This window comes from Urocitellus parryii, chromosome 6 (genome assembly GCF_045843805.1).
Source record: "Urocitellus parryii isolate mUroPar1 chromosome 6, mUroPar1.hap1, whole genome shotgun sequence".
NCBI classification, from domain to species: Eukaryota; Metazoa; Chordata; class Mammalia; order Rodentia; family Sciuridae; genus Urocitellus; species Urocitellus parryii.
This window is the reverse complement of record NC_135536.1, coordinates 132,917,146-132,942,325: the sequence shown is the minus strand read 5'-3', so window position 1 is coordinate 132,942,325 and position 25,180 is coordinate 132,917,146. Positions and strand designations below refer to the sequence as shown.

Sequence of the window (25,180 nt, the reverse complement as noted above, 5' to 3'; positions counted from 1 at the left end):
CCAGAGTAGCTGGGATTATAGGCATTCACCACTGCACCAGGCAAAAAGGTTTTCTTTTGTTTGGGGTTTTCTTTTGGTGCAGTGGATCAAACCCAGGGACTCCTGCATGCTAAGCACACACTTTATCACTGAGCTACACCCCCAGCTCTTAAAAGAATTTTAAATTACGGTAAAAATGTAAGAAAAATTACCATCTTAGCCATTTTTAAGTGCACAGTAGGTGGAATTAAGTAGATTCACATTGTGCCAGGATGGTGATGCACATCTGTATTCCAAGTGCCTTAGGAGGCCAAGACAGGAGGATCTCAAGTTTGAAGCCAGTCTCTGTGCAACTTAGCAAGACCCTGTCTCAAAAAAAAGGGCTAGGGATGTAGCTCAGTGGTAGAGCACCCATGAGTTTAATCCCCAGTACCAGACACAAAAAGGAAAAAAATATGTATATTCACATTGTTGTATAACCATCACTACCATCCAGCTTCAGAATTTTTTTCATCTTAAGTTTATTTTTTTGTGTGTGTTCTATAAATGATTGGAGCTTTACCACTAAAGTACATCTGCACCCCCAGGTTTTTTTTTTTGGTATGGGTAGGGCATGAGGCCTTTTACAAGATCCTTTATCTTATTCACCAGGAAGAAGCCCTTAAGACCTAATAATTTCCCAAGGCCCCACCTCTTCATATTGTTGCACTGGAGATTGTTTCAACATGAATTTTGGAGGGACACACATTAAAATCATAGCACTACATTCTTACAAGGAAATCTTTCTTCTGGGGGACCTTCTCAAGTCCTCTACCCTGTTGTCAAATCTTCAATCCTTGTTACATTCTAGATAACTAGGAATCCTCACCCCCAGCTGTGGCGTCCAGTGCTAAGGCTACTTTAATTATATGGAGTTCATGTTTAGTTCAGGTTTATTCTCTACTTGGGAGGTCCAAAGTCATTAGCCAGTCTGGATGAACACTTTATATTGCCCTATTGGTCCTGGCAATTATGATCTGGATTTTTTTCCCACTGACCTAAGTTGAGTTATGCTTCAAGGGATCTGTCATCTCTTACTGAAACTTGCCCCCTGAATGTCCTTTGCACACATTTTTGTTAGGGAAGAACAAAGTTTTATGTTTTTGGTACCAGGAATTGAAACCAAGGATGTTTACCCACTAAGCCTCATCCCCAGCCCTTTTTATGTTTTGATACAGGGTCTCCCTAAGTTGCTGAAGCTGGCTTTGAACTTGCAATCCTTCTGCCTCAGCCTCCTGAGTCACTGGGATCACAGGCATGCACCATCCTTCCCAGCAAGAACAAAGATTTTGTTGGGAGATCTTTATCTTGGAGGATCTCATTCCTACTACTCTAGAGTGCTATTTCCTTTTGCTGACCACAATCACATCAGGCAGGTCAAGTTCTGGCTAAAGATGTTATCTGCACAGGTGTTCAAGGTTACAATCATGCCCTACGCAAGCCACATCTGAACACTGGGCCTGGTTCTTTCTGCATGGAAAGACCCAGCTCTTTGCCTGTGCCTGCCTTTCTTTCCATGCTTCCAACTAGACATACAACTCTTTCCTCTTCAAAAGAAATGTGTGGTTCTAAGTAGATGAAGGTTGCAGAAAGCAATCAAATCTTACTTCTGGGTGAAGTTACTTCTGGTTCTAGGTTTGATTAAAACCATAAGCCTCAGTGCTGGAGCTCCATGATTAAGGGTTGTTGCTTGCTTTAAAACAGTAGGCCCAGGGCTGGGGTTGTGGTAGTGGTAGAGCGCTCACCTACCATGTGTGAGGCACTGGGTTCAATCCTCAGCACCACATAAAAATGAAACATATTGTATCCCACTTACAACTAAAAAATTTAAAAACAGTAGGCCCATTTACAAATCTTGTGCTCACAAGAATCAACTGGATGCTTATTCAAAATGCAAATTCTAGCCTGGTACAATGGTGTATGCCTACAATCCCACTGGCTCAGCACCTCACCGAGGCCTGGTTGGGCAATTTAGTGAGACCTCAACTCAAAAATAAAAAGGTTTGGCATGTAGCTCAGTGGCATAGCACCCCTGGGTTTTTAATCCCCAGTACCCCTCTATCAACAATAACATTCTTTGGTGTGGTCTCTTGCTCCCAGACAGGTTCAAAGGTTGTACCCTATGCACTAAAACAGGCTTTTGTTTCTTGCTACTATTGCAGCATCAGACTTAGGACAGCTGTGGCTCTGCTCCAGACATCATTGCAACACCCAGACCAAAGGAGAAGCCTTATTTAGGATAAGACAGAAACCCATACTTCCAACTAGGAACTCTGATGATCCCTGAACCATTTTTTTTTTTTTTTTTGACATTGAACCCAGGAGAGCTTTACCACTGAGCTAGGTCCCTGGCCCTTTTTGTTTAGAGACAAATTCCTGGGGCTGGCCTTGAACTTGGAATTCTCCTGCCTCAGACTCCACTGCTGGAATTACAGGCATGTGTCACCATGCCAGGCTCTGGACCATATCTTGAACAATGCTGCCTTATTATTTTAAAAGGCTAGTGTATAGGATTTAAACATAATTCCTGTCAAGACAAATAATTTCACTGCACATCTAAGACCTCCAAAGATAATATCCTTTATTCTGCTAATTTCCTAGGGGTTCACAGATTCTCTCCTATCATTTCATTACAAATCATATACTAGCAAATAACACTTGCTGTAATTGCTTAGCAACCTTTACCAATATGGTTATAACTCCTACTCGTGGAGCTCTTCTGTGTACGAGGCACTATGCTAAGCACTTCACATTTGTTACCTTAGTTCTTCCATCAGGTTATGGACAGGATTCCATGAGCTATGGCCTGACGTTGGCACAAAGACTCTGGCAAACCCACAAAAACTTGGCCTTGTCACTCTGAGATTTCAGATGGCTCCTGGCAGGCCCCCAGTGACTTTGAGGACCCTAAAGCAAATTTTCTAATCATACTGATTTTTACTACACCACAAATATTTTCTCCCACATCTGACATTTATGTTTCAACCTTGATGTTTCTCATAGCACAGAAACTCAATTTTGTGTGTCTGGTAAGATGTTTTCTTTTTGGTTTCGTGTTTTCAAAAGACCTTCCCACATCAGTTATAAAAATATATTTTCTTATTTTGTTTTTTTCCCCTCTCAAACTAATTTTTGTGGAAACTGAGGTAGAGATCTTACTCTAATAAGTCATCTCAAAGTATTATTTATTAAATAATCCATCTTTTGCCCCATTTAAAATACTCCCATTTAAAAAAAAATTTACCATATACTAAATCCCTATGTACCCAGGACTGTTTCTGGATTCTCCATACTGTCCCATCTGTCTGACCCAGTCTGTCATACTAATTAAATTCATGCTAGCCAGAGTCCTTTGGGAAATCTGGTAGGGCAAGTGCCTTTTACCCACCTCAGCACCACCACTGGACTCATCGCCATTCGGAGATACCTTGATATTCTCACGCCTTTACTCTTCCAAATGAACTTCAGAAGCTACTGAATTTCAAAAAGTATCCAATCTCATTGGAATTACATTGAAGTGAGCCGATTTAGGGAAAACCAAAATCTTTACAGGAACATGTTTAGCACTGGCTCAATTTACAGAATGCTCTTCCTACGTCTTCAGCCAATTCTGCTGGATTTCATAGGCAGGCTGCTTTAGGGTCTATAGATGATGGCAATTATAACCCTTCCTTACCTCCTTCACCTGACTTGTTGCAAGGGTAAGTAATGCCAGACACTGCTAAACCACAGCACCCCTGGCTAGTTTCTTACCCTCAATGGGAATGCTTATGGTGTCTGACTCTTCAGAGTCCCATTAACTGTTTCTGATATGGACCTTTTTCTAGATTAGGAAGTTTCTTTCTTAGAATTTTAAGAAGGGGTGGATTTTATTTTTGTGGTGCTGGGGATCAAACCCAGAGCCTCATGCTTGCTAGGCAAACACTCTACTCTCGAAGCCACATCCCCAGCCCTAGGGGTGGATTTTAAATTTTATCAAATATCTTTTCAGCATCTATAGAGACTATTATAAATTTTTCTCTATTATTTGAAGCTGAAATGAAGACTTATGAGCAGTCCTACCGCTTCCTAATTTAGTCTACATATCCCTCATCCCCCATGCCAAGAATTGAATACTGTAAAAGGATGGGCCAAAGGTGAGGCTTCAAGGCCTGCTAGGCATGGCACCGAAAGTCGTCTCAAGCTGCCCAAGCATGGAGGGTCTTGGAGGTTTCACTTTCTTTCCAGGACCAAACCCCTCATGATAGAAAGTTCTTGGGGGCAGTAGTGCAGAGAGTAAAGGGAACAAACCAGAGTCAGGTAGGGTGGAGAAGCCCCACTAAGCCCCAGCCACCAATCCCATTAATCAACACACAAACTGCCCAATTTGAGATGGGGGTTTTGGTATCTGAAATGTTCTATGCCCTCTGGCCATAAGTCTCTAGTGAGTCCTTCCTGCCATCCTGCAGCCCCCACCAGGATGTGCAGGCCCAGTGGTATTTAGGGTAGAGCCATCACAGAAAGCAGAAAAGCCTTCAGGCCCTTAGGAGAAACTGGGATTCCTTCTACTCCTCCACCCCACCGCTAACTGTGGGTCCCCATCCTCCTCTTCCCACTGATCCTGCTCCTTATACCAGGATACATAGTCTCTTCTTCACCACAGGATTCCCCTAGAGTAAGCTCTCATCTGTAGTCACCCGACACTGGGCCTTACCCACTTAGCTTCCAAGACCTCCTGTCTGTCCCCACTCCTCCCACATCCCACTTTGGGAAAAGGATGGGTACTTGAGCTTGTGCCCAAGTATGTGGCCACTCAACCCAGAGCAGAGTCTGGTACCATCAACCCCGACCAATGGCTTCCTCTCCCTCATCTCACCAGCATCTGCCCTACCTGCCCACCACTGGGCATTGCCCTAAATACAGAAGCAACAATAAACAAGATGAGGGGAGAGCCCAGTCTGTCAGGTTTTAGAGGCAGATTAGATGGGATACCCAGTGTGGCTTGTCCAACCCATTCTCAGTGTTAAGAGGCAGTCTTTGTGGATGAGCTTTTTCTTCAGGCCACAAGAAGCCTTAACCCAAGCGGAGGCGAAAGGTGGCGATCTCCATGGGTTCCAGATAGATGTCAGTGCTGTTGGAGGGTGAGGCTAGAGGGTACAATAGTGTCAAGGAGGTTGGCTGTAGGAATCCCACATCCAGGCCATGGAAAAGGCTACCTAGGGCTACCTGTGGAGAGAGAAGACACCGGGCTGTGCTAGATACTCCTACACTAAACAGAAACACTTGTCATCTACATCACTAGTGTTACCTCTTTAGCAATCTGACAGAGTAACTCAATATTAGAGTACTTGCCCACCATAAGCAAAACCCTAGTTTCAGCACTTCAAAAAAAAAAAAGCAACAAGGCTTCATACATATATACATTGGTATCCAACCTCCAGGGCTCACTGAGATTTGCTCAACCCCAAAGCCCGTCTGTGGATCTCAGGGTGGGAACCATTTCACTGAGATGCAACCACTTTGAGGACAGTGACTGCATCTCCTAAATCACCAGTGACCTGTAAAGAGTCTGGCATATGAGGGCATTTAATGCCAACTGAAACCACAAATACAGCTCACAAAGGACCAGCATCATGGATTTAGTTTTACATGCCTGGTGTTACGTCCCCATTCCTCAGGGAACAGAAGTTCTCTAGCTCCATGCCACGTCTGGAGCTGCCCCTACCAAGGCCTCAGTTACTGAAAATGTGTCAATGGCTTCCTCCTTTCTCTATGGAAAGCCTTGAAATGAGTGACACTTTCTTCTTTCATCCTGCTGTCCAACCCCAGTCTTCTCCCCATAAGCTCTTGCTCTTATATTCCCAGTACCTCAGCTTCCCTGCCTCCCCACATCAGGTGTTTCACCTTCCATCCCTGGGGCCCACTCACCTTGCCCTGGCTTGTGGTACAGTTGAAGCCCAAGTTCTTGGCCTCAAGACTGCAGTCAAAACCCTTGCGGTGTAAGATAAATGCAGTGTCTGCTGAGGGCAAGTTATCTTCCTGGACAACAGGAGGAAAGACGATGACTGGCAGGGCTCTGCAGAATTCAGAAAGGCAGCAGAACCCTGCCCAAAAGTCAAGTGCTGGGAACAGGGAGTGAGGGGGACCAGAATGGAAAGACGATGACTGGCAGGGCTCTGCAGAATTCAGAAAGGCAGCAGAACCCTGCCCAAAAGTCAAGTGCTGGGAACAGGGAGTGAGGGGGACCAGAATTTGGTCCTGGAGGTTCTGAGCCCAGAGGGACACTCACCTCGCCTGGAAGCGTACGTAGGTTGAGCAAGTGGAAGTCACAGGGCAGTGCGGAAGCCAGAGGATGAAATGAGTGCAGACTGGAGCCTGGGAGCTGCCTCTTGGCTACGGGCAGGGCAAGCACAGGGGTATTCAGGTACATGGAGGTCATGTGGCTGAGGAGGGATGGGTAGCTGGTAGAGCGGCCTTCTTGGACCTGCAAGATGGACCGGAGATGTGAATGAGGGAGCAAAGCCAGGTTAGTGGGTAAAGGTGAGGCAGAGTAACAGTACACCAGGCCAGTTCCTATGGCAGGAGCTTTCCTGGTGTTGTCTGGATGCAGGCACTGCCTGGCTCCAGATCCTGTACCTTTAACTCTTCATTGTAACTACTTTCCATAATACCCAACTCAGAGGGCTATTTCACAAGGCCATTTCTTCCCTATGTTTTATTATTATTTTATTATTACTCCAAAATATATCACGAGCAACATTCATCAGTGACACCTCCCATCAGAGATCCTCAGTGCAGGTGGGGAATGAAGACACACACTTCACCATGGAGGATGGGCCTTGGATGGACAAAGTGTTCTGAACCATCCTGTAGTCTCCAATAACACACCATACCCACTGTGCCAGCTTGATGCCCAGGACAATGGTCTCCATGGCTCTGCCAACTGAAGACTACTCCTTAAGACAGCTCCCTGACATGTCACACTCATGGATCTATGTGGAACTTTCCCTCAAAGCTGCTGCTTTTCTGTGTTCTGATTTCTGTCCCTATTACTACTCTCCTAGTTGCCCAGAATCTCACTTCCCTCTACTATGATCTCCAGGGACAGGTGGTTACCAAACCCTCCTCCATTCCACCTCTGCAGTATACCGTTATCTACCCCAACTCCTTTCTCCCACCCATGGCCTGGTTCAAGTTCAACTCACCAACACTTCCTATTTGAACAACCTTCAAATCCTTACTCATGCCTATCTTCCTACACACAAAGCCACTGGCTCCCTACTGTTGGAATAATGAGTAGAGTTCATGTTATGTCCCTCCCTGCTCAGGTCTTTCCCTGGTGTCCAGATTCTTTGGCCAGACATTCATGGCCTCTGCAGTCTGCCCCTACTATCCCACAATGCTGTATCCCAGCACTTGCCCAGAGAGCTTTCTGTAATAATGGAAATGTACTGTAACTGCACTTAGCCAACTTGGGACTACTAACGATTTGAAATGTTGCCAATATGAATGAAAAACTGAATTTTTAATTTCATTTTATTTGCATAGCCACATGTGGCTGGTAGCTACCATAATGGACAGTGCAGCTCTAGGCTAACTGAATGAACTGCTATTGCCCATTCATATTCTTTCCTGCCTTCCACCCATTCCCTGGGGGGTGTGTGTTTGTGTTTTGGTACTGGGGATTGAACCTAGGGGCACTTGATCACTGAGTTACAGTGATCAAGTGCCCCTGGGTTTTGATTTTTTAGTTTTTACTTATTTATTTTTGTATGTGGTGCTGGGGATTGAACCCAGGGCATTGTGCATGCGAGGCAAGCACCCTACCAACTGAGCCATATCCCAGCCCTTATTTTTTTTATTTTGAGACAGGGTCTTGCCAAGTTGGTTAGGGTCTCACTAAATTTTTGAGGCTGGCTTTGAACTTGCAACACTCCAGTCCCGGCCTCTCAAGATGCTGGGATTACAGGCATGTGCCACCACGCCTGGTACCCAGTCATTTTTGAGACAGTCTTGCTAAGTTCCTGAGACTGGCCTCAAATTTGAGATTCTCCTGCTTCAGCCTCCTGAGTCACTAGGATTACACAAGTGTGCCACTGTGCCCAGCTCATGTGTTTATATCATAACCCCATTTATCAAAGCCACTCTTGGAAGACACATCCTCCAAGAAAATTGTCCTTGATGTCTTCAGGACCAGCGGGACACATCATTTCTACTCTGTACTTTTACACTCAGAGTTGACTCTACTCCTTACTCACGGGGAAATTGCTAAAAGTCAGCAGCATCATATGCACTGATGGCCCCCTCAGGTCCTACAGCACAGCAGGGGCTCAGTATCCATGAGATTAAGGAGTGACTGAGCCCCAGACATGTGACACTGGACAGAGGCTCCAGCTACAGTGACGGCTTGCTCATACTAGTTCTCTAGTCCCATCGCTGTCCCTTACCTCTTGGTCACTGCTCCTGCTGCTGTGAAAGATCAAGTCCCTAAACATGGCTGCCAGTTTGGAGAAATAGCCTGGCTGGTGGGGGCAAAGAAAGCCATGATTATGAGCAGGGTTGGAGCAGAAGGTTAGAAAATGTTGGGGTGAGGGGAGGGAAGACAAGGATCACAGAGGAAGGTGGCAAATGAACATGAAGGGAACTTAGAAAACAGGGTGCAGCCAGAAGAGGAGGTGCCAGGTTGCATGAGATGGGTCACAAAATGACAGTCTCCCGCCACAACCCAGGAATTAAGCCCTCTCTGTCTATCCCTTGCCCTCCTCCACCTATGCTCAAATCCTTGGCCAGAACCCCAGGGCCACCCATAAGAACGAGCTTGCTCTGACACCCTGGGCACTGGGATCAGATTTTTACCTCACTGCCCACGGTTCGACGTTCTAAGAGGAGGCGGAAACAGTTGCGGGTTCTCTTGTTGTCCTTGAGCCCTTGACCTAGTCCCCGGTTGTCATCCTGCATTAGCCGACGGTCCAAGATCACCTCCAGCTGGCCTGGGGAAGTTAACAGTGAGTCCACAGACTGCCATCCCCATCCCTAAGCAGACACTGGCCTAAGACAAGAATCCCAGCCCCAGGCCCTAAACCCAGTAAGGCAGCAAGAAGCTGAGTCATTCACAAACTAGGAGGGAGCTGAATGTGGGGCTGGTCCTGTGCTCTTGTTCTACAGATGAAGAAATAACAGGCCCCAAAAGGGACAGGCTGACCCTGGCCGCTCACTCTCTCTGAGTCAGGAGTCGAACCTAGGCTCAGGGGACCCAAGCAGGAAACCCTATTAAGACTGGCCACATGATAAAAACAAACAGAAAACAGAGCAACACCATCTGTAGTGTGGCTGCAGATTCCCTCATTGGGGGCTGGTTTCTCAGACTGGGCAGTTCTGTTGTGACCAAAATCCTGTTCTCCTACCCTTGCTCTACATGAGAACAGCTAGAAGGCCCAGCAGGCCAGACTTGGTCCTAACAGCCTTGTCTGTCAGAAGCTGGGTTGTACAGAGTCTGGGTAGGGCCAGTGCTCCTCATGCAGAGGTAGATCAGACAGGCTCAATGGGGCCTCTAGGCTGTCTTGGGGCAGAGATGGCAGATGACCACCTCAGCTTTTTTTTTTTTTTGGGTAGTACTAGGGATTAAACCCAAGGATACTTTATCACTGAGCCAGCCCATTTTTTTTACTTATGTTAAGTCTTGTTAAGTTGCCCAGGCTGGCCTGAAACTTGCCACCCTTCTGCCTCAGACTCCCAAGATGCTAGGATTATAGGCATGCAACACAGAGCAGGCTTCCCCCAGCTCTCCTGAGGGAAGGCCACACCAGCTTCTCACACAGAGATGGCCCTGCTTCCCTTTCACTTCCACAGCCCTGACTCTGACTTCTGTAGTCTTTTTACCATGAGCAATCACAGAAAGTCATCTTGAAACCCTAAAATGAATCCTTTGGATAGAAAACAATCATTTCTTAACACACCAAACCCAGCAGGGCAGAGGGAGATAATCAAGCAAGAACACTGAGCTGTAGTCAGGAATCATGAGGTAGAGCAGGTGGAGCAGCTGGGGCAGAGGGCAATGTAGCCACACTCACTCCTAGGGGAAGAAGGCCCCACCCTTCCACCACGCTCCCACACACAGCCTTGAACCCATATCAATTCAGCCTTCACGAAGGCTCTGTCCCATAGAAGACTTCAAGGGCCTCATCCTAGCCAAATTTAATTTTTCCCTGAGGCTATGGGAGCTCACCCAGCATGATCAGCTGGCCAGCTCTGATTCCACACCAGTGTGCTTCATGCCTTGTTTTTTTTTGTTTTTGTTTTTTTCAATGCTGAGGATGGAACTCAGGGTCCAGCTTTGATTCTTTAAAGTGTCATCTTTTCTTCTATTGACCTTTAGCAGGTCATTAGAACAAGACAAATTTTTCTCCTTTTCTAAATATTTCACTATTAACATCAAGTATGCTTTTTAACTATCCATAATCTCATCTCTGGCCAGAATAAGGGTCACACATCTCATCAGAGTCACCATTTAATAACCTGATGCTTCTTGAGGGGACCTAACAGGACACCTGCCACTCAACGGCCACCCAGCTGCCTCCTCGGAGAGAGGAGAGAGCAATGCCTGCTTTTCTCCTATGGCCAGCTCTTGATGAGTGACAGAAGTGAGGATGGCTCATCCCTCCTGCAAGCACAGAGGTGATGCAGACAAGAAAGACATTGAGAGAGGCCTACAGAGTGGAGACCCTCAAGGGTGTGATGAGCTGCTCCTCCCTGCCTCACACCCTCTGCAGAGCTCCTATTCTCCACTCACCATCCCTGAGGCTGGAGACGCCCAAGGCCTGAGCAGTGTGTAGTGTGAGGCGCTTCTGTGCATCCTGGATGTAGGCCATAACTGGCATGGGGTAGAAGTTAGCCTGCAGGGGCAGCTTCTTTAGATACCTCCGGGGCTGCACCTGTGGGGCCAAGGCCAGCAGGTCAAGGGCATCTAGGGACTCTTTGGGTCTTAAGGCATCCCCAGTCTGAAGGTGTCCCTGATTACTCTCACTTCCAGTTTCTTCTTTTACATCAGGGTAGACCACCCCCCATGTCCTGTGACGGAGGCCAAAAGCACAGTCCAGGTCTACTCTGTGGAGCCCAGGGCTCCAGCCCAGGAATCACCTGAAAGCCATTGAGGTCTGTGAAGAAGGTTCCCTGGCTGTCAATGTCTGTGTGGATGCGCAGGGCCAGCTCCTTGTTGACACAGTCCCGGATGTCCACCAGGGATGACACATCCAGAGACAGCCCCTCCACCCCTGGCACAGGGAAAAAAGGGAAGGCATCAAGAGGAGTGAGGATAGGCCATGGATGAGAGCCTGGGCCAGGAAATCAAAGCTGAGCTAGGGAAAGGCTCTGCCCAACCCCCACCAAGCAATTCCCAGGGCATTTTTGAATGACCTTTTCTCTAAGAGAATTAAACATACCCGTCTCATGTGATACACCTGTTGGGAGCAGATGTGTAAACAAAGGAGGGGCAGGAGGAGCAGCACATGACAGCCCAGGGAACCCACACTTCCTTTCCCACCCTTCCTTGTTCACAGGACTCACCAGGCAGGTTATAAAGCCGGACCACCTGGTGAACATGCTCATAGTAGGCAACCACCTCTGAGTAGAAAGGGCCTTCAGTGACACGCAGCACAGGGGGGTCCTTGGGGGAATAGGGCTGGAGAAAGAGCAGGTGGCCACTGAGCCCACAGTGTGGAAAGAAAAGCAGGAGTTGGCAGCCCAGGGTTGGGCAAGATGTCTCATCTCATCAGGGTCTGGCCTAAACCCCCAGGACTGAGATGCCCAACCCACCAACCTCCTCCAGGCAGCAAAGACAAGTCTTCCTGCAGGAAGTGATCACCCTGAGGGATGCCTGTACCCCTCCTCTGGCCCTCCAAGGCCTGCCGGGTTTTGTGAGACAACTCTCAGGTACCTTGGCCTCTCCGTCAGGCAGGAAGAGGTAAGCTCCACTCTTGTCCTTGGATGTACGAGTGCCATAGATGAGGAATTCCATGTTCATCTGCTGGTCCTGCTCCTCATCCACCCTTCGGATGCTCTGCCAAAAAACACAGCCCTGACCCCTGGCCCCACACCAGCATGTCAGGCCTGCCCCCTGGAGGGCACAGACTAATTTCCCCACGGAGCCAAGCCCAGTGCTACAAGTTTGGATCTTAAGTGTCTCTCAAAGGTCTGTGTATTAAAGGCCTGTTCCCTGTTGTGGGGCTACTGGAGGGAAGCAGAAGCTTCAAGAAGTAGAGTCTAGTGGGAGATTTTAGGTCACTAGAGGAGTGCCCTTGAGGGGGAGAGTGAGTTCACTCACTCAGAGCCATGAGTGAACAGCTCTGCTCTAAGCTCCCCACCTGATGTTGCTGCCTCACCATAGGCCCAAAAAGCAGTGGTTCCACTCCTTTGAACTGTCCTAGAACCACAAGCCAAAGTAAACCTTTTTGCTTTTTTTTTTTTTTTTTTAGTTTTTCGGCAGACACAACATCTTTGTTGGTATGTGGTGCGGAGGATTGAACCTGGGCCGCACGCATGTCAGGCGAGCGCGCTACCGCTTGAGCCACATCCCCAGCCCAACCTTTTTGCTTTATAAGTTGATTACCTCAGATACTTGTGCGTATTTTTTTTTTCCTTTTTTGTTTTTCATTTTGTGGTGCTGCAGATCAAACCCAGGATCTCGTGCATGCTAGGCAGGTGCTCTAGCACTGAGCTATGTCCCCAGCTATCTCAGGTATTTGTCACAGTAATAGAAGGCTAACATACCTAGCTTCCTCATGTTGTCAGCTTGGAGCAAAGATGGCCCATGCCCAAGTCACTGTCAGGTGGCAGCAGCACTTGGGGTAGGAAAGCAGCTCTGCCCAACCCCACTGGCATGCACACCCTTTCCCACTACCCCTGGCCCTTTACCTTTGGGAGCCCAGTAAGGCCTGAGAACCAGACCTGCATGTAGCGGTTGCTGAGGGCAAAGTCACTGGATCCCGAGTCAATGACATGGAGAGGAAATGCATCATGCCTGCTCACAGAGAGCTGCCGGCCATGCAAGTAGACTCGCACAGAGGAGGGCAGTGTGCGGTGCCCATCCAGGCCCAGCTGTAGCTGCAGCACACCCAGGCCCAGGGCTGGCAGACGGATGGGCACAGATACCTGTGAGCACAGGAAGGGTGAGGAGGCATAGGCCATGGCCAAGGATCAATTCCAGATCCAGGAAGGGGAATTCTGGGGTCCTGGGACATTTGTTTCCTAACAGTCTGAGCAAGCAACTGCCCTGCAGGAGCCCCATCCCCTTCTCTGAAAATACTCCTTCTTGTCAGACTTAATCAGTCTCAAATGATACTTAAAAACTATAAAGTGGAAACCACACATTAAGCCTTCAACAAATATCTGTTGTGCTGTGACACATGTCTGTCATCCCAGCACTTGGGAGACAGAGGCAGGCAGATCACTTGAGCCCAGGAATTCAAGACCAGCCTAGGCAACAGAGCAAGACTCATAAATAAAGAGACAGATACATAGATAAATATTTGCTGAATGAATGGATAAATGAAGAGGCCATTTTTATTATTACCATATCATCCTTCACTTTCCTTTCAAGGACAGAATCAAATCCTAAGAGTGACTAATCCTCTGGACAAGCCTTCTCCCCAAGACACCCATCCCCAGCATGAGAAGTGAGAAGGGCACAGCAGAGAGGCAGGAACTAGATGTCCATGGGAGGGTAAGGCCCTGGCAAGAGGATACTGATTAGCAGAGGGGGCCAAAGCAAGGGCCCACCTGCCAAGCTCCTGCCTTACCTGGTAGACATCAGGGACCATGTCCGTGGCAGATCTCCAGTGTGCACTGATCTGCACAGCCAGGGGCTGACCCTCCTCTGAAAGGACACGCACACGGGGTGAGTTGACCAGCAGGGACACCACACTGAGCCGCTCCTGTTCCAGTGGGTTGAACACCACCACAAACCTGTGGGTAGAGGGTGGGCTGAGCCAAGAGGATGTTGCCACCAGCAGCATGGCAGGAACAGCAGCCAGGACAGTGCCCTGCAGTGGGTCAGCAAGTACAGGGGTGGAAAGGCACTGGAAGCCAGGGAGTGGTTTTGCCCCTCGGCCCCTGGCCTGATCTGGCTCACCTGGGTGAGGAATCCAGCTGGATCACTGTACGCTCTGGCAGGGCATCATGATTTAAGCGGGTGTCATCCTGGAATTAAGTGGATAAACGGAAAAAACATCAAGGGGCTTGGCCTCCTCTCTGCACCAGCCTGTCCTGGATGTGGACCACCCACTGTCCAGGACACAGAAATCTCACCCCCAGACAGGAAAGGAAGAAAGAGTAACACACCCGAAATGACAGTTGTTGGGATGGCACCCCCGCATGCTGGAGGGTCCATTCAGATCCAGGAGGGGGCTCACCATTTGGAGGAAGGGTGCCTCAGGGTCAAAGTGGTAGGTATCCTTGTCCCCTAGCACCAGATAATGAGCTGCATTGATGATAACCTGCTTCAGGCCAACGAGGGAGCGCAGGAGCCTGTGGCAGGTTAGGAGAGGGGACAGGGAGGAGATGACCAAAGGGAGGCAGCCTGCCTGCTGACCACCCTGCACATCCTCTTCTTGGGATGGTGGGTGGGTGGACAGAGTGCAACTGGGTGAGAGGAGACAGCTCATACCTGACACCATAGTCCACCACCACTGCCTCCTTGGCAGTTCCAGTGATGGCGTCATGGTGCTGAAAGAGCCCCAGTGTGCGCCGAGCTTCCGTCAGGAGGGTGAAGTCAGACAGTGGGTACCGGCTGGCTAGTCCAGAGCGGCGGGCGTGGGCCACAGCCAGGCTGTACAGAATCTCTGCCCCCCTAGTCCGAGAGAAGAGTCAGCTGCCTGCCCACTCCACTCTGAGGGGCCATCCACGTTCATTCCCTTTCCTTTCCCAACACTTCTCTTAAGCCTTGGCCTCTTGCCAAGCCAACTCTTCTTAAACCCCAAAACCTGACTCTACTCCCCCAGCCTGCAAGGGAGTGGGGTCTCACCGAAGGTGGGCTTCTAGGACTCGGTCCAGACTCTTGTAGAAAGGTCTGGAAGTATAATAGCCTGTCCAGTAATGGTCCTCACGGTCCGCGTAGGAGAAGAAATCCCCGCTTAGCACAGGAAACCCTGGGGGCCGGGCCCCTGGTTCCACGCCTGTCCTCTTGTATAGAGCATCAAAATAGTCAGAGAGGGTGCCAAACTGGGCCTGTGGGAACCCCAAAAATGAGCTCTCATCAGTTCCAGAGCCTCCTGGAATTCTGGTCACCAGTGCTGCAGCTGTGGAAGTCCACCTCAGCAGAGGGCGTACCTTCTGGGCCTAAAATAAAAGCTGGGGAGCCAGAAGTGAATTTTGACATAAAAGGGGAACCCCTGCTTTGGAATAGCTTCCAGGGATAGTCAGAGGAAAGCCCCCCTCCACACCTGCACGTGGAGTTCAGGCTTGCTGTTAAGGAAGTCAAAGAGCCGCTGGTAGTTGAAGAACTGGGCATCCCATTCCTGGGGCTTGTCATATCGGAAGTCATCGCCCAGTGGCACCAAGAGGACATTGCTTCGGAAGAGCCGGGACTTCTTCCTGTACTGGTCTAGGAGCAGGGCTGCCCTGAAGCAGGAAAGGACACAGGTTCCATATGAAGTCTCAGGGCTAAGAGATCTCCAAGCAGAGACACCTCAAGAGTCAGCCCACTTTGAAACACCATTATGGAGTTGTTGTTCAGCCTGCAGATAGACACTTCCTGAGACAGGAAGCCCAGTCCCAGTGTTCTCTGGACATTTCTGAGAACAGAAGAGTTCTTATCCTAGGCTGCAGTTGATGGCTTCAATTCCCTGATTCCACTTATGCCCTGTGACACAAGACAAATCAGTCCTTCCCCACGATTATCCTTCAGATACATCAAAGATGTGCTCATGCCCCTCGAGCTGTCAACTTGGTTCCTGGAGAACAATTTAGAATCTGCTCACCAGCAGTTCTCTGGCCAGTGACCTGAGTCAGGGCCCAGCACCTCATATGGAGGTCCACAGTGGGCAGACCCACCAGAGGAAGGCAGAACCACCCTCTTCAGCCAGGTCAGGACCCCAGAGAGCAGTGTGCAGAAAACTTCACTATCACCATGCTGACGGTCAGTTTCCATAGTTCCACGTATGTAGGTTTTTTACCTGAACTCACATGTTCTATCTTCTGAAGCTAAAATGGAATCTTACATTTCTGCCTGTTAAACCCTGTCTTTTGGGAATCCCAGTTCTGAAGCTCCAGTGAACAATGCAGCACAGTACTATGGTGAAGAACCCAGACTCTGGAGCCAGATTTTGCTAGCTGAATGACCTTAGGCAAGTAACTTAACCTCTTAGGGCTTCAGTTTCTGGAAAAATGAGGAAAACATCAGAAATATTACTGACACTGATGTCATTAACCCCCATGATGCTATGAGAATTAAAATTAATTGAATGAATTAATATTTAAGCAAGCATTTCAAATAGTGCCTGGCACATGGGAGGAACCATATACAAACATTTGCATGTGTTTTTTCATCCATAGTATGGTTAATATCAATAGAAAAATAGTGCCCCATAGCATATCATTGGAAAATCCTTCCTGTTTTCAGACCAACCTGTTAAATGACTTGTTATGGATATCACAGTTCTAGCAGTCACTAATCTACTTAACAGGACAAGACCAGCTTGTTCTGTTCTATTTGGTTCTTAAAGAAAGGACTCCTCAAAGACCAACTACCCCTGATTTATCAGCTTAGCAAGCCCTTCAAAGGAGGAAATGTGGTTTTGTCTCCTGGCCTGTTCTCTGTGAACTGGGGTCAGAAACACCGATTGTCACTGCTGCTTTAGGAAATACCACACCTACTTTAATAGACCTATATTCCTGCCAGCAATCAGCATTTAGATTCCTAGAAACAAAAGACCATTTTCTTTCTCCTTTGATCATAGGCCCCATCTCTTGTACATCATAGAAATCACAGCATTGCAACATAAAAACCAGTTCAACTTGTTATATTCTTGGTTTTTTGGGTTTTTTTTTGTGATGCTGAGACTCCAACCCAGGCCCTCACAAATGCTACCACTAAGCTACTCCCACAATCTTCAAATTTTTATATTCTGTTTTGTTTTGTTTTTTAGTGGAATCCAGGGGCACTTTACCACTGAGCTATATCCCCCACCCTTTTTGAGACAAGGGTCTTGCTCAATTGCCCAGGCTGGCCTTGAACTTCAGTCTTTCTGCATCAGTTTCTTGAGTCACTGGGATTACCGGCATGTACAACCACGCCCAGCTATGGCTCATTATCTTCTTAAGGTTTTAACTGAATTGCTTTTTAGATCATGTTTAATCAACACTTTCTTAGTGGATTTCAGCCACTTTCCTAGTGCTGATTTCAGCCACAGTGACATCTTTGAGAGTCCGCAATTCTTTTCTCACAGGGACAAGTCTGTTTCCTCAGGGGGACTAAATACAGATCTGAATGGAATTCAGGTCCACTGAACACAGATCTTGGCTGACTTTGAGCCAAGTAAGAATATCTGAGCCAAATGAAGGCACATTTGCCTCAAGTTTGTAAGAAATTGTACCAATTTAATAATCATTCATCTGAGGCAGTCAACTGGCTCTGACAGCTTGCTGGGACACCAGAAAACATACTCCTTGGGCAAAATAAAAGTGTTCTGTAAAAGGCAGTTCCTTAGCACATTCTAGTTTTCTAGGAAGACTTCACAGCCACCACTGCAAATGCTGCAGGCCTGAACCCACTCTGAGCCCATACTCCATTTTCCAGACACCACCTGCACCATGCAGTCCCCGGACTCAGCAGAGCATGGCCAGGTCTCCTGACTCCTCTAAGGAGCAAAAATGCCAACTCCATGCCCAGGCCAGAGCTGGAAACAGATACCTTTCTGCCACATTGGCCTCTGTGATGGCCCGGGGTGGCACTTTCCAAGGGCAGTTGATGCGTCCACCGGGCAGGCGTTTGAAATCAAACTGGCAGCAGATCTTGGGATCTGGGCCACAGGTATGAGGGACATCATAGCTGTAGAAGGGCATCATGTGGCAAAAGATGTCTGTGCTGGAATCCGAGTCTGCAGAAGACACATCACGTGGTCAACCAGTGGCAAACAGCCTCAGGAACTGGGCATAGGGACTCCAGGAAGGCGTGGATCTGCATAAGCTAAAGGTCGCCTGATAGGAGGGTCCAACTGGATTTGGGCTGTACACGACATACAGGATAGGGGACAGGACATGCAGGGCTCCATGGCCCACAGGTCCTTTAGGGGAAGTCCTTGCACAGACAGCAGCCCTATAGAAGCCACAGGTCAATGTGACTCTTCCCTAGCCTGAAGGAGAGAGAGCTTCTGCCAGTCTTCCCTGAGAAGTGGAGTCTTATTTCTGACATCCCTGATCTTCCCCCCAGGGAAGTCTATGCTGCTTGGACCCCCTCTACCCTACCTGGCCTTACCCCAAGTCTGCCTCCACATGAACTCCAAGCTGTGGGTGGCAGCAAAGTGCTTCTTAATGGCATAATGTACCCTCTGGATCAACATGCTGGTCAGGTTGGCACGGCGCAGCAGGTAAGGCATGGTGGAGCTGTGTCCAAATGGGTCCACTGCCCAGCCAGAGCGTGGGGTTGCACCTAGGCAGGGTATGTAACCAGAGGTCCTGAACACCTCGGGGCCTGGCCTCTGGCCTCCCAGGTCCTAAGATCTCAGCTCTTGCCTTGCAGGGAGTGGAAAGATGCCATATGGACAGGCCCATGTTAACCTTGAGAAGATCTACCCCCTGACAATCCCTGTGCCTTACAGGATCATGTCACAGCACTCTGGGCCAAGCTATGGGGCCAGAATCCCACTTCTGGGCCTGGACTTACCAAGGTTTCTCTCCAGCCACTGGTGTCCCTCAATGAGCTGGTCAATCAATGCAAAGTAGTGGGAGTTGGCCTCATCTGGCATCACCCAGCCTCCTGTTGCAATCTCTAGCTGCCCATTTCCCACCAGCCTGAAGGTAAAGATGCATACTTAGCATGGGGTGGGGATGCTTACCCAGTCCTGCCAACCATAAGATGATGCCAGTGCCTGCATGTTCTGGCCCCTAGGCTGGTTCACTCAAATCCAAGATTAAGAGAACACACACTTGCCCTCCTTTCCCTCCAGCCCCACCCCATGTTGTCCTGGCCCTGCTTATCTTGGGACTTTTGAGTTCCCAGGGGGAAGGCCCCATGTTTCTTCTTCACTTATACTCAGACAACTCTGATATCTAACACTAGTGGCCCTCAAACCGTTGTTCCTCATTTCTGCCCCAGCTCCCTGTGCCTCTTCTTGCCACCTCAGCACCCACAGTATGAGACAAGACCTAGCCATTCAGCTCAGGCCCTCCAACGCCTCCCTAACTGCTACTGGCCTTCGGACTGCTGCTCTCTTTTGGGCATTGATGTTGTCCCACCACTTGGCAAAGAAGGAGACTTCTGCCCAGAGGAAGCGCCGCCGGGAGTCCTCCTGTAGCTTGGATACCATGCTGTTGAGGATGTGTTGGGTCTGCTCCGTGTAGTACTTGTCAAAGGTCTTGATCCAGCCTGGGGAGCCAACAGAGTCTCCTGAGGATACCACCTTCTTCAATGATGCCATCTGCCCCTTCCTTACGTTTGCCATGAGAAAGCCCACTCCACACCCCCTCTTCTATGCCTGCTAGACCTTCACCTGGGTCATTGTGTGAGTGGGGCACCACAAACACCTGCAGGTCTTCAGTATCCCAGTCATGTGGGCTGTAGGAGATGTCAAAGCCTTGCCTCCAAACGCCGCCCTCCACATTGTCAAATGGCAACTCTTCTGACACAGTTAGCATCTGCCAGGCAGGAAGGCAGTTCAGTGTCCCATCTGTGGTACTGCAAGTCCCTGCCAGCTCTGATTCTTACCTGTAGCTCTGGCTTCTGGCCCCGGTCCTCCAAAGCAAACTGGCAATCCTGGGGGGAGATGGAGAAGAAGCTGGGCCGGGGCTCCGGGGGCACCACCCAGGATCCATTGGCTGTGTGGTAGGGCAGCAGAGCGGGTGGGCCTTCTGCATTGGCTGTCAGTTCCAGCACAGAGTCCTTGATGTGGCTGATAATTTCATGGTTCTCCTCCAACAGCTGCTCCAGCTGCTCAATGCGATTCTGCAGCACAGAAATTTGGCTCTGCCAGAAAAGCAAAAAACAATCACCCACAGCTCCTTATCCATAGGGAAGGTCTCTGCTTAGTGTCTACCACCTGAGGCCTGACTATGAGTCCACTCTCCTCAATCAAAGCTAGACTACAAGCCTATATGGATGGAAAGTTCTGGGCACATCTCTACTAAGGACTATGATCCACTTGGGTTAGAAGTTCTGTCACTTTCTAGCTCACAGATGGTAAAGGTTTCCTCTCACATGCCTATGCTCAATGATTAGTATTGCTTTTTGGAGCATGGAGCTGAGGATTGCACTGGGACTTAATGGGAAAAAATGCTGCAATCAATCAGCAACGTCTGCCAAGAATTCAGGAGGATACTTCATTTTTTTTTCTACGTTCTTTTTGTCATCACTATTTTTTGCTTCCTGTTGGGGCTGGGGTGTAGCTAAGTGATAAGTGTGCGTGTTTAGCAAGCACAAGGCCTTAGGTTCAATCTCCAGCATAAAACAAAAACGAAAACAAAACAAAAACCTGCCTATTGAAAAGTAATGTTCCTGTCCTGGGCTGACATAACTCTCCAGTCCAGGTGACAACCTGAACTCAGGTGACTTGTATATGAAGAGATTAGCAACCAGGCTTACTCACCCGTGGGAAGTTCCCACCATTCTGGTGTCGGGTGGGATCATGCTGTACTCTGTCCAGCATAAGGTACAGCGAAAAGACTGCCACGCAGAAGATAGCAGCCCCACACACTGTCACCTGCTTTTTCAGCTTCATACTGGCCTCCACACACCCCTAGCAGGAGAGACACCATCTGTAGCTCTGGTATGTAAAATCCCTTTGGTTATCTTCCCACCAAATAGTTCCCAAGGGCTGTTCCCAAGGAACACCTATTTACCTGGCTCCAGTAAAAAGCAAACTCCTAAGCACAAGATCCCAACATTAGTTAAGAATCCTGACCCAATCCTGATTTTATTCTCTTGCTTCAGATTCCAAAAGCACAAGCAGCACATCTGGGACTGGTCCTGTCTGGTCCTGGAAACAGCTCTACCCCTAAGGTAGGATGATGCCCCCTCTCAGGCGATGATGTAAAACAGGTTCAAGAAAACAGAGTCCCACCTCTAGCCCCACATTTCACTACACAAACTCCTAATTGCAATCAGCTTTCCCCTGGGGCCTACCCAGGTGGTGCCTGTACAGGTTCCTTGGCCTTGTGCTTCTCCTTTTTAAGGAGTAAACTGGTCTCTGATTTAAAGGTATAGCCAGAGGCCAAGAGGCAGAAAAGCCTTTCCACCAATCCTCTTGGATCAGACTGACACTTAGCAAAAACAGTCTTTCGCACAGATCCTCAGTAAAAATAGTGAATGAATTCTTTTATAGAAAAGAAGATGCTTCCGTTTCCAACATAAAGCTAGTCCTACCTGTTCTCCTTTCCGTTAGTACCAATTCCTGTAGTGCAAAACTTTCAGTCCTGGCTTACAGAAGCTGTACGGGATCCCTGGGAAGCCAGCAAGATGCTGAAAGTCCCCTGGGTAGGGAGAAGCATAGCAGCTAGGCTGTGGGACAACTTCTGAGGACCTGACCAGCTGCCACCGCGGCTGGCCCCTACTTGCCTGGCCGGCGGAGGGAGAGCTCTAGGTGCCGACTCAGGCGTGGGCGGGACCACGCTCCTGAGACTGCTCCGGGCGCCCTGGGGCCAAGGAGCTCTGTTGCCTCTGCGTTGTGCCCTACTTAGCGCGATCTGATTCCTCTCAGGAGCCTCTGGGCAATTATTTTTAGCCCCTGGAGCCAAGGTCCAGGCCAAAGTGGGTGGAGCTGGAGGAAGAGAGTTGGATCACAGGAGGGCTAGCACCTGCCGCCGGGTCTTCTTCAGCGCGCCCAGCCCCCTCCTGGGCCTCCCGGACTCTGCCCGCGCAGGATACCGGAACGTCAGCTGCTTGGGCCAGGCCTTCCGCCCGGACCGACCTCTCAGCGCAGCGCGGGTAGCGCTCTAGTCGCCCAAGCCCGGCTAAGGCCGAATCAGTTGGAACCCTCCCCCGCATCCGCTCGGCCCATTACCGTCTGCAGCCGGCCTCCGCGGCGCTCGGGACCCAGCCGGCCAAGCCGCGATCCCTCACATCCCTGGGGAAGGCGATCCCGCTCAGGAGCGACGCAGGCGAAAGGCGGACTCCCGCCCACCGGTCGCCCACGGTTTCAAGCGCCGCAGCCGCGCTCCCGTGGGGGCCAAGGCCGCCAGCGCGCTCCGCTGCGCCCGCGCCGGTCCGCCAGCCACAAGCGGCCACCCCGCCGAGCAGCGTGCGGGGCGGGGACACAAGCGCCGCGTCCCCGCGTGCCCCGCCCCGCCTGGCCCTACCGCCTCCTTAGTGAGCCCCGCAGCCCCCGCCCTGCTCCCGCGGCGCTGCTTGTCCGGCTTAGGCCCGGCTGCCCGAGCTGCCGGCGCCAAGAACCCAGGTGCCGGCGCCGGGGCCGCACTGCGCAGCCGCAGCCCGAGACCGGCCTTAGCGCGCTGCGGAACCTGAGCTGGGGCGCGCAACTTTGTTTTTATATGAATCTTACTAGAGTAAGCACATTTCATCAAACAGTTGCAGAAACATTCCAGCTCCTTTTCACCAGCCAGTAGTGGAGTGCGTTTTCCTCAGTCTGCCTTGTTCAGCTCTAGATAGTCTGTTTTCTGTAGTTACCTTCGCAGGCAAAGGGGTGCTGCCTCCTGTAGGTATAAATTAATGGAAATTCCTTTCCGTGCCACCCAGTAAGACACTCCCCCCACCTTTTATCTCTCTCCCCATTTTTGTACTGGAAATTGAACCCAGGGGCACTTTACTACTGGTCTACATCTTAAGCCCCTTTACACATTTTAAAATTTTTGAGGAGGGTGTGTGTGTGTGTGTGTGTGTGTGTGTGATGAGGGCACATCTCACTAAAATGCCCTGGCTGACCTTGAATTTGAGATTCTCCCGCCTTAGCTTCCCAAGTAGCTAGGATTAGAGGCATATGCCACCACGCCTGTCTCAAATCCTTTCTATTTATTTGAAGCAACATAAAGCAACAGTGACCAACACTCTGATTCAGCAGGATCATCAGGCTCACTTGGAAGACCATAGTCAGGCTCCCCATTTTAGAATTATTCCAGATGCCACTGGGTATGGACATTAGCATCACCTGGCTTTCCCTCTAAATTCAGAAACTAGTCCACCTTTTCTAGTTCATTAAGCCAAGTGTGGCAAGAAATGTTGGCAACCACATAGATGCCGCCCTGAATGACCAGCATGATGCCCAGGGCAAGATGGCTGTCTACCACCTTTCATGCTATAGAGTATACTCTTACTCTAGTTTGTGTTTGACAGGGTAGTGAGAGAAGCACCTGGTTAGAATTTCCAACACCCCCCCCCCCCGCCCCCAGCTCTCCTTTGCCTACATAGGTTCCAGTAGCCTAATTTGCTGAAGGCAGGCATGAGAGGGAAAATGGAAAAGTGAGAAATATGTGATTTGGGTCTCTTACAACCAATTGGGGTCTCTTCTCCCCATCCCAGCCTTTAAACTGAACATTTTATTTAATAAGAACTACCCATCCTGGAAATTGCCACAGTGAGAATAGACATTGCCTGGCTGGGTGTGGTGGCCCATCCTGTAATCCTAGCAACTCTGGGGAATGAGGCAGGAGGATCACAATTTCTAGGCCAGCCTGGGCAATTTAGTGAGACCTTGTGTTCATGTTTAAATTTGTGTGTGTGTGTGTGTGTGTGTGTGTGTGTTCGTTTCAGGGATTGAACCCAGGGGTGCTAAACCTCTGAGCTACATCTCCAACCTTTTTATTTTTTATTTTGAGATAGGATTTCACTAAGTTGTTTAGGGCCTCTCTTAGTTGCTGAGGCTGGCCTTGAACTTGTGATCCTCCTGTCTCAACCCCACCACCCGCTGCCCCATGCTGCTGGGATTACAAGCATGTGCCAGCACCCTCAGCTTGAAATTTTTATAAAAGGGCTGGGTTCAATGGTTCAATCCCCAGCATAGGGTGGGGAGGAACAAGAAAAAAAAAAAAAAAAGAATACAAACTGCCTACTACTTTATGTGTGTGTGTGTGTGTGTGTGTGTGTGTGTGTGTGCTCCCTTGGGAGTTGAGCTTTAGTTGTCCTTTTATCTTTTTTAGTTGATCTCTTAAGAAATTCAATCTATGTTTTATCTGGGTGCAGTAGTGCACACCTGTAATCCCAGCAATTTAGGAGGCTGAGGTGAGTGAAATACAAGTTCAAGGCCAGTCTGGGAAATTTAGTAAGAGCCCCATCTTAAAACAGAAAGTAAAAAAGGGCTGGAGATTTACTCAATGGTAGAATGTTGGTGGGATTGATGCCCAGTACCCACCCCCAATCCATTTTGTGTTTTGTTGATGCTGCTACCTGTCAGTGACACAGGGCATAAAATGTCCATCAATGTTCCAAGTGGTTCCCCACTGCTGGGTACTCTTGGTTATAAAGGCAAGCAGCTTCCTTGCCTAATTGGATGTGTCTGAAGAATTCAAATATGTGACATTGTCCACTTAGGACTCCAAACAATATGGCCTACATCCACAGTGCATAATGGGAATTACTGTGCCATACCTGGAAAAACCTATATATTGCAATCAACTTCTAGTGGTACCCTCAAGGTGGAATTGGTGGCCCATCTAGTCTATTTGTCAGGGCCAGCGAAGTAACCAGACTACGGGCTCTGGAGTTCTCTTTGCCACTCAACTATATAGAGTATCTAGGCACATTAGCAGGACTTCTTTGGCTTCACATTCTGGGATCACAAGTGCTTATTCTGGCCCTAGCCATAGACAAAATATCATATCCTATGTGATAGTGGCTGTGGCTTCTACTTGAGAGATCTGGCCAGCTGGTTGCTTCCATTGACATTCATGACAAAGGGTCCTTTTCCATGGGCATCTCTCTTGGACGTGTGTCCCACTCAATCTATTGCCAGAGTCTCTCCAACCTTTATAGGATTTGGGACTTAACCAGTTATACTGCTTCCAGGCTAGCCCATTGGCTATTGCTCAT

General features: G+C 49.2%; 1 protein-coding gene across 8 annotated transcripts; it reads right to left on the bottom strand.

Annotated features, from left to right (window-relative positions):
• Positions 1–2,575: 2,575 nt before the first annotated feature.
• Man2a2 (mannosidase alpha class 2A member 2) lies at positions 2,576–22,584 on the bottom strand. 8 transcript variants are annotated; one of them, XM_077799978.1, is made up of 27 exons: positions 22,203–22,584; positions 21,758–21,959; positions 21,566–21,672; positions 21,043–21,197; positions 20,790–20,939; positions 19,913–20,170; positions 19,698–19,842; positions 19,402–19,573; positions 18,872–18,999; positions 18,464–18,637; positions 17,900–18,086; positions 15,432–15,609; positions 15,014–15,216; positions 14,657–14,839; positions 14,403–14,517; positions 14,123–14,190; positions 13,791–13,956; positions 12,907–13,143; positions 11,930–12,052; positions 11,560–11,674; positions 11,134–11,267; positions 10,787–10,928; positions 8,854–8,987; positions 8,445–8,519; positions 6,287–6,481; positions 5,926–6,036; positions 2,576–5,223 (listed from the first exon to the last, which is right to left on the bottom strand). In XM_077799978.1, the coding sequence occupies exons 5-27, from the start codon at positions 20,919–20,921 to the stop codon at positions 5,071–5,073; spliced, it is 3,528 nt and encodes a 1,175-aa protein (XP_077656104.1). In that variant the 5' UTR covers positions 20,922–20,939; positions 21,043–21,197; positions 21,566–21,672; positions 21,758–21,959; positions 22,203–22,584; the 3' UTR covers positions 2,576–5,070. The 8 variants fall into 8 exon arrangements, with proteins under 8 accessions (XP_077656104.1, XP_077656105.1, XP_077656103.1 ...); XM_077799979.1 differs by lacking the exon at positions 21,043–21,197; XM_077799977.1 differs by lacking the exon at positions 21,566–21,672.
• Between the last annotated feature and the right edge of the window lie 2,596 nt (positions 22,585–25,180).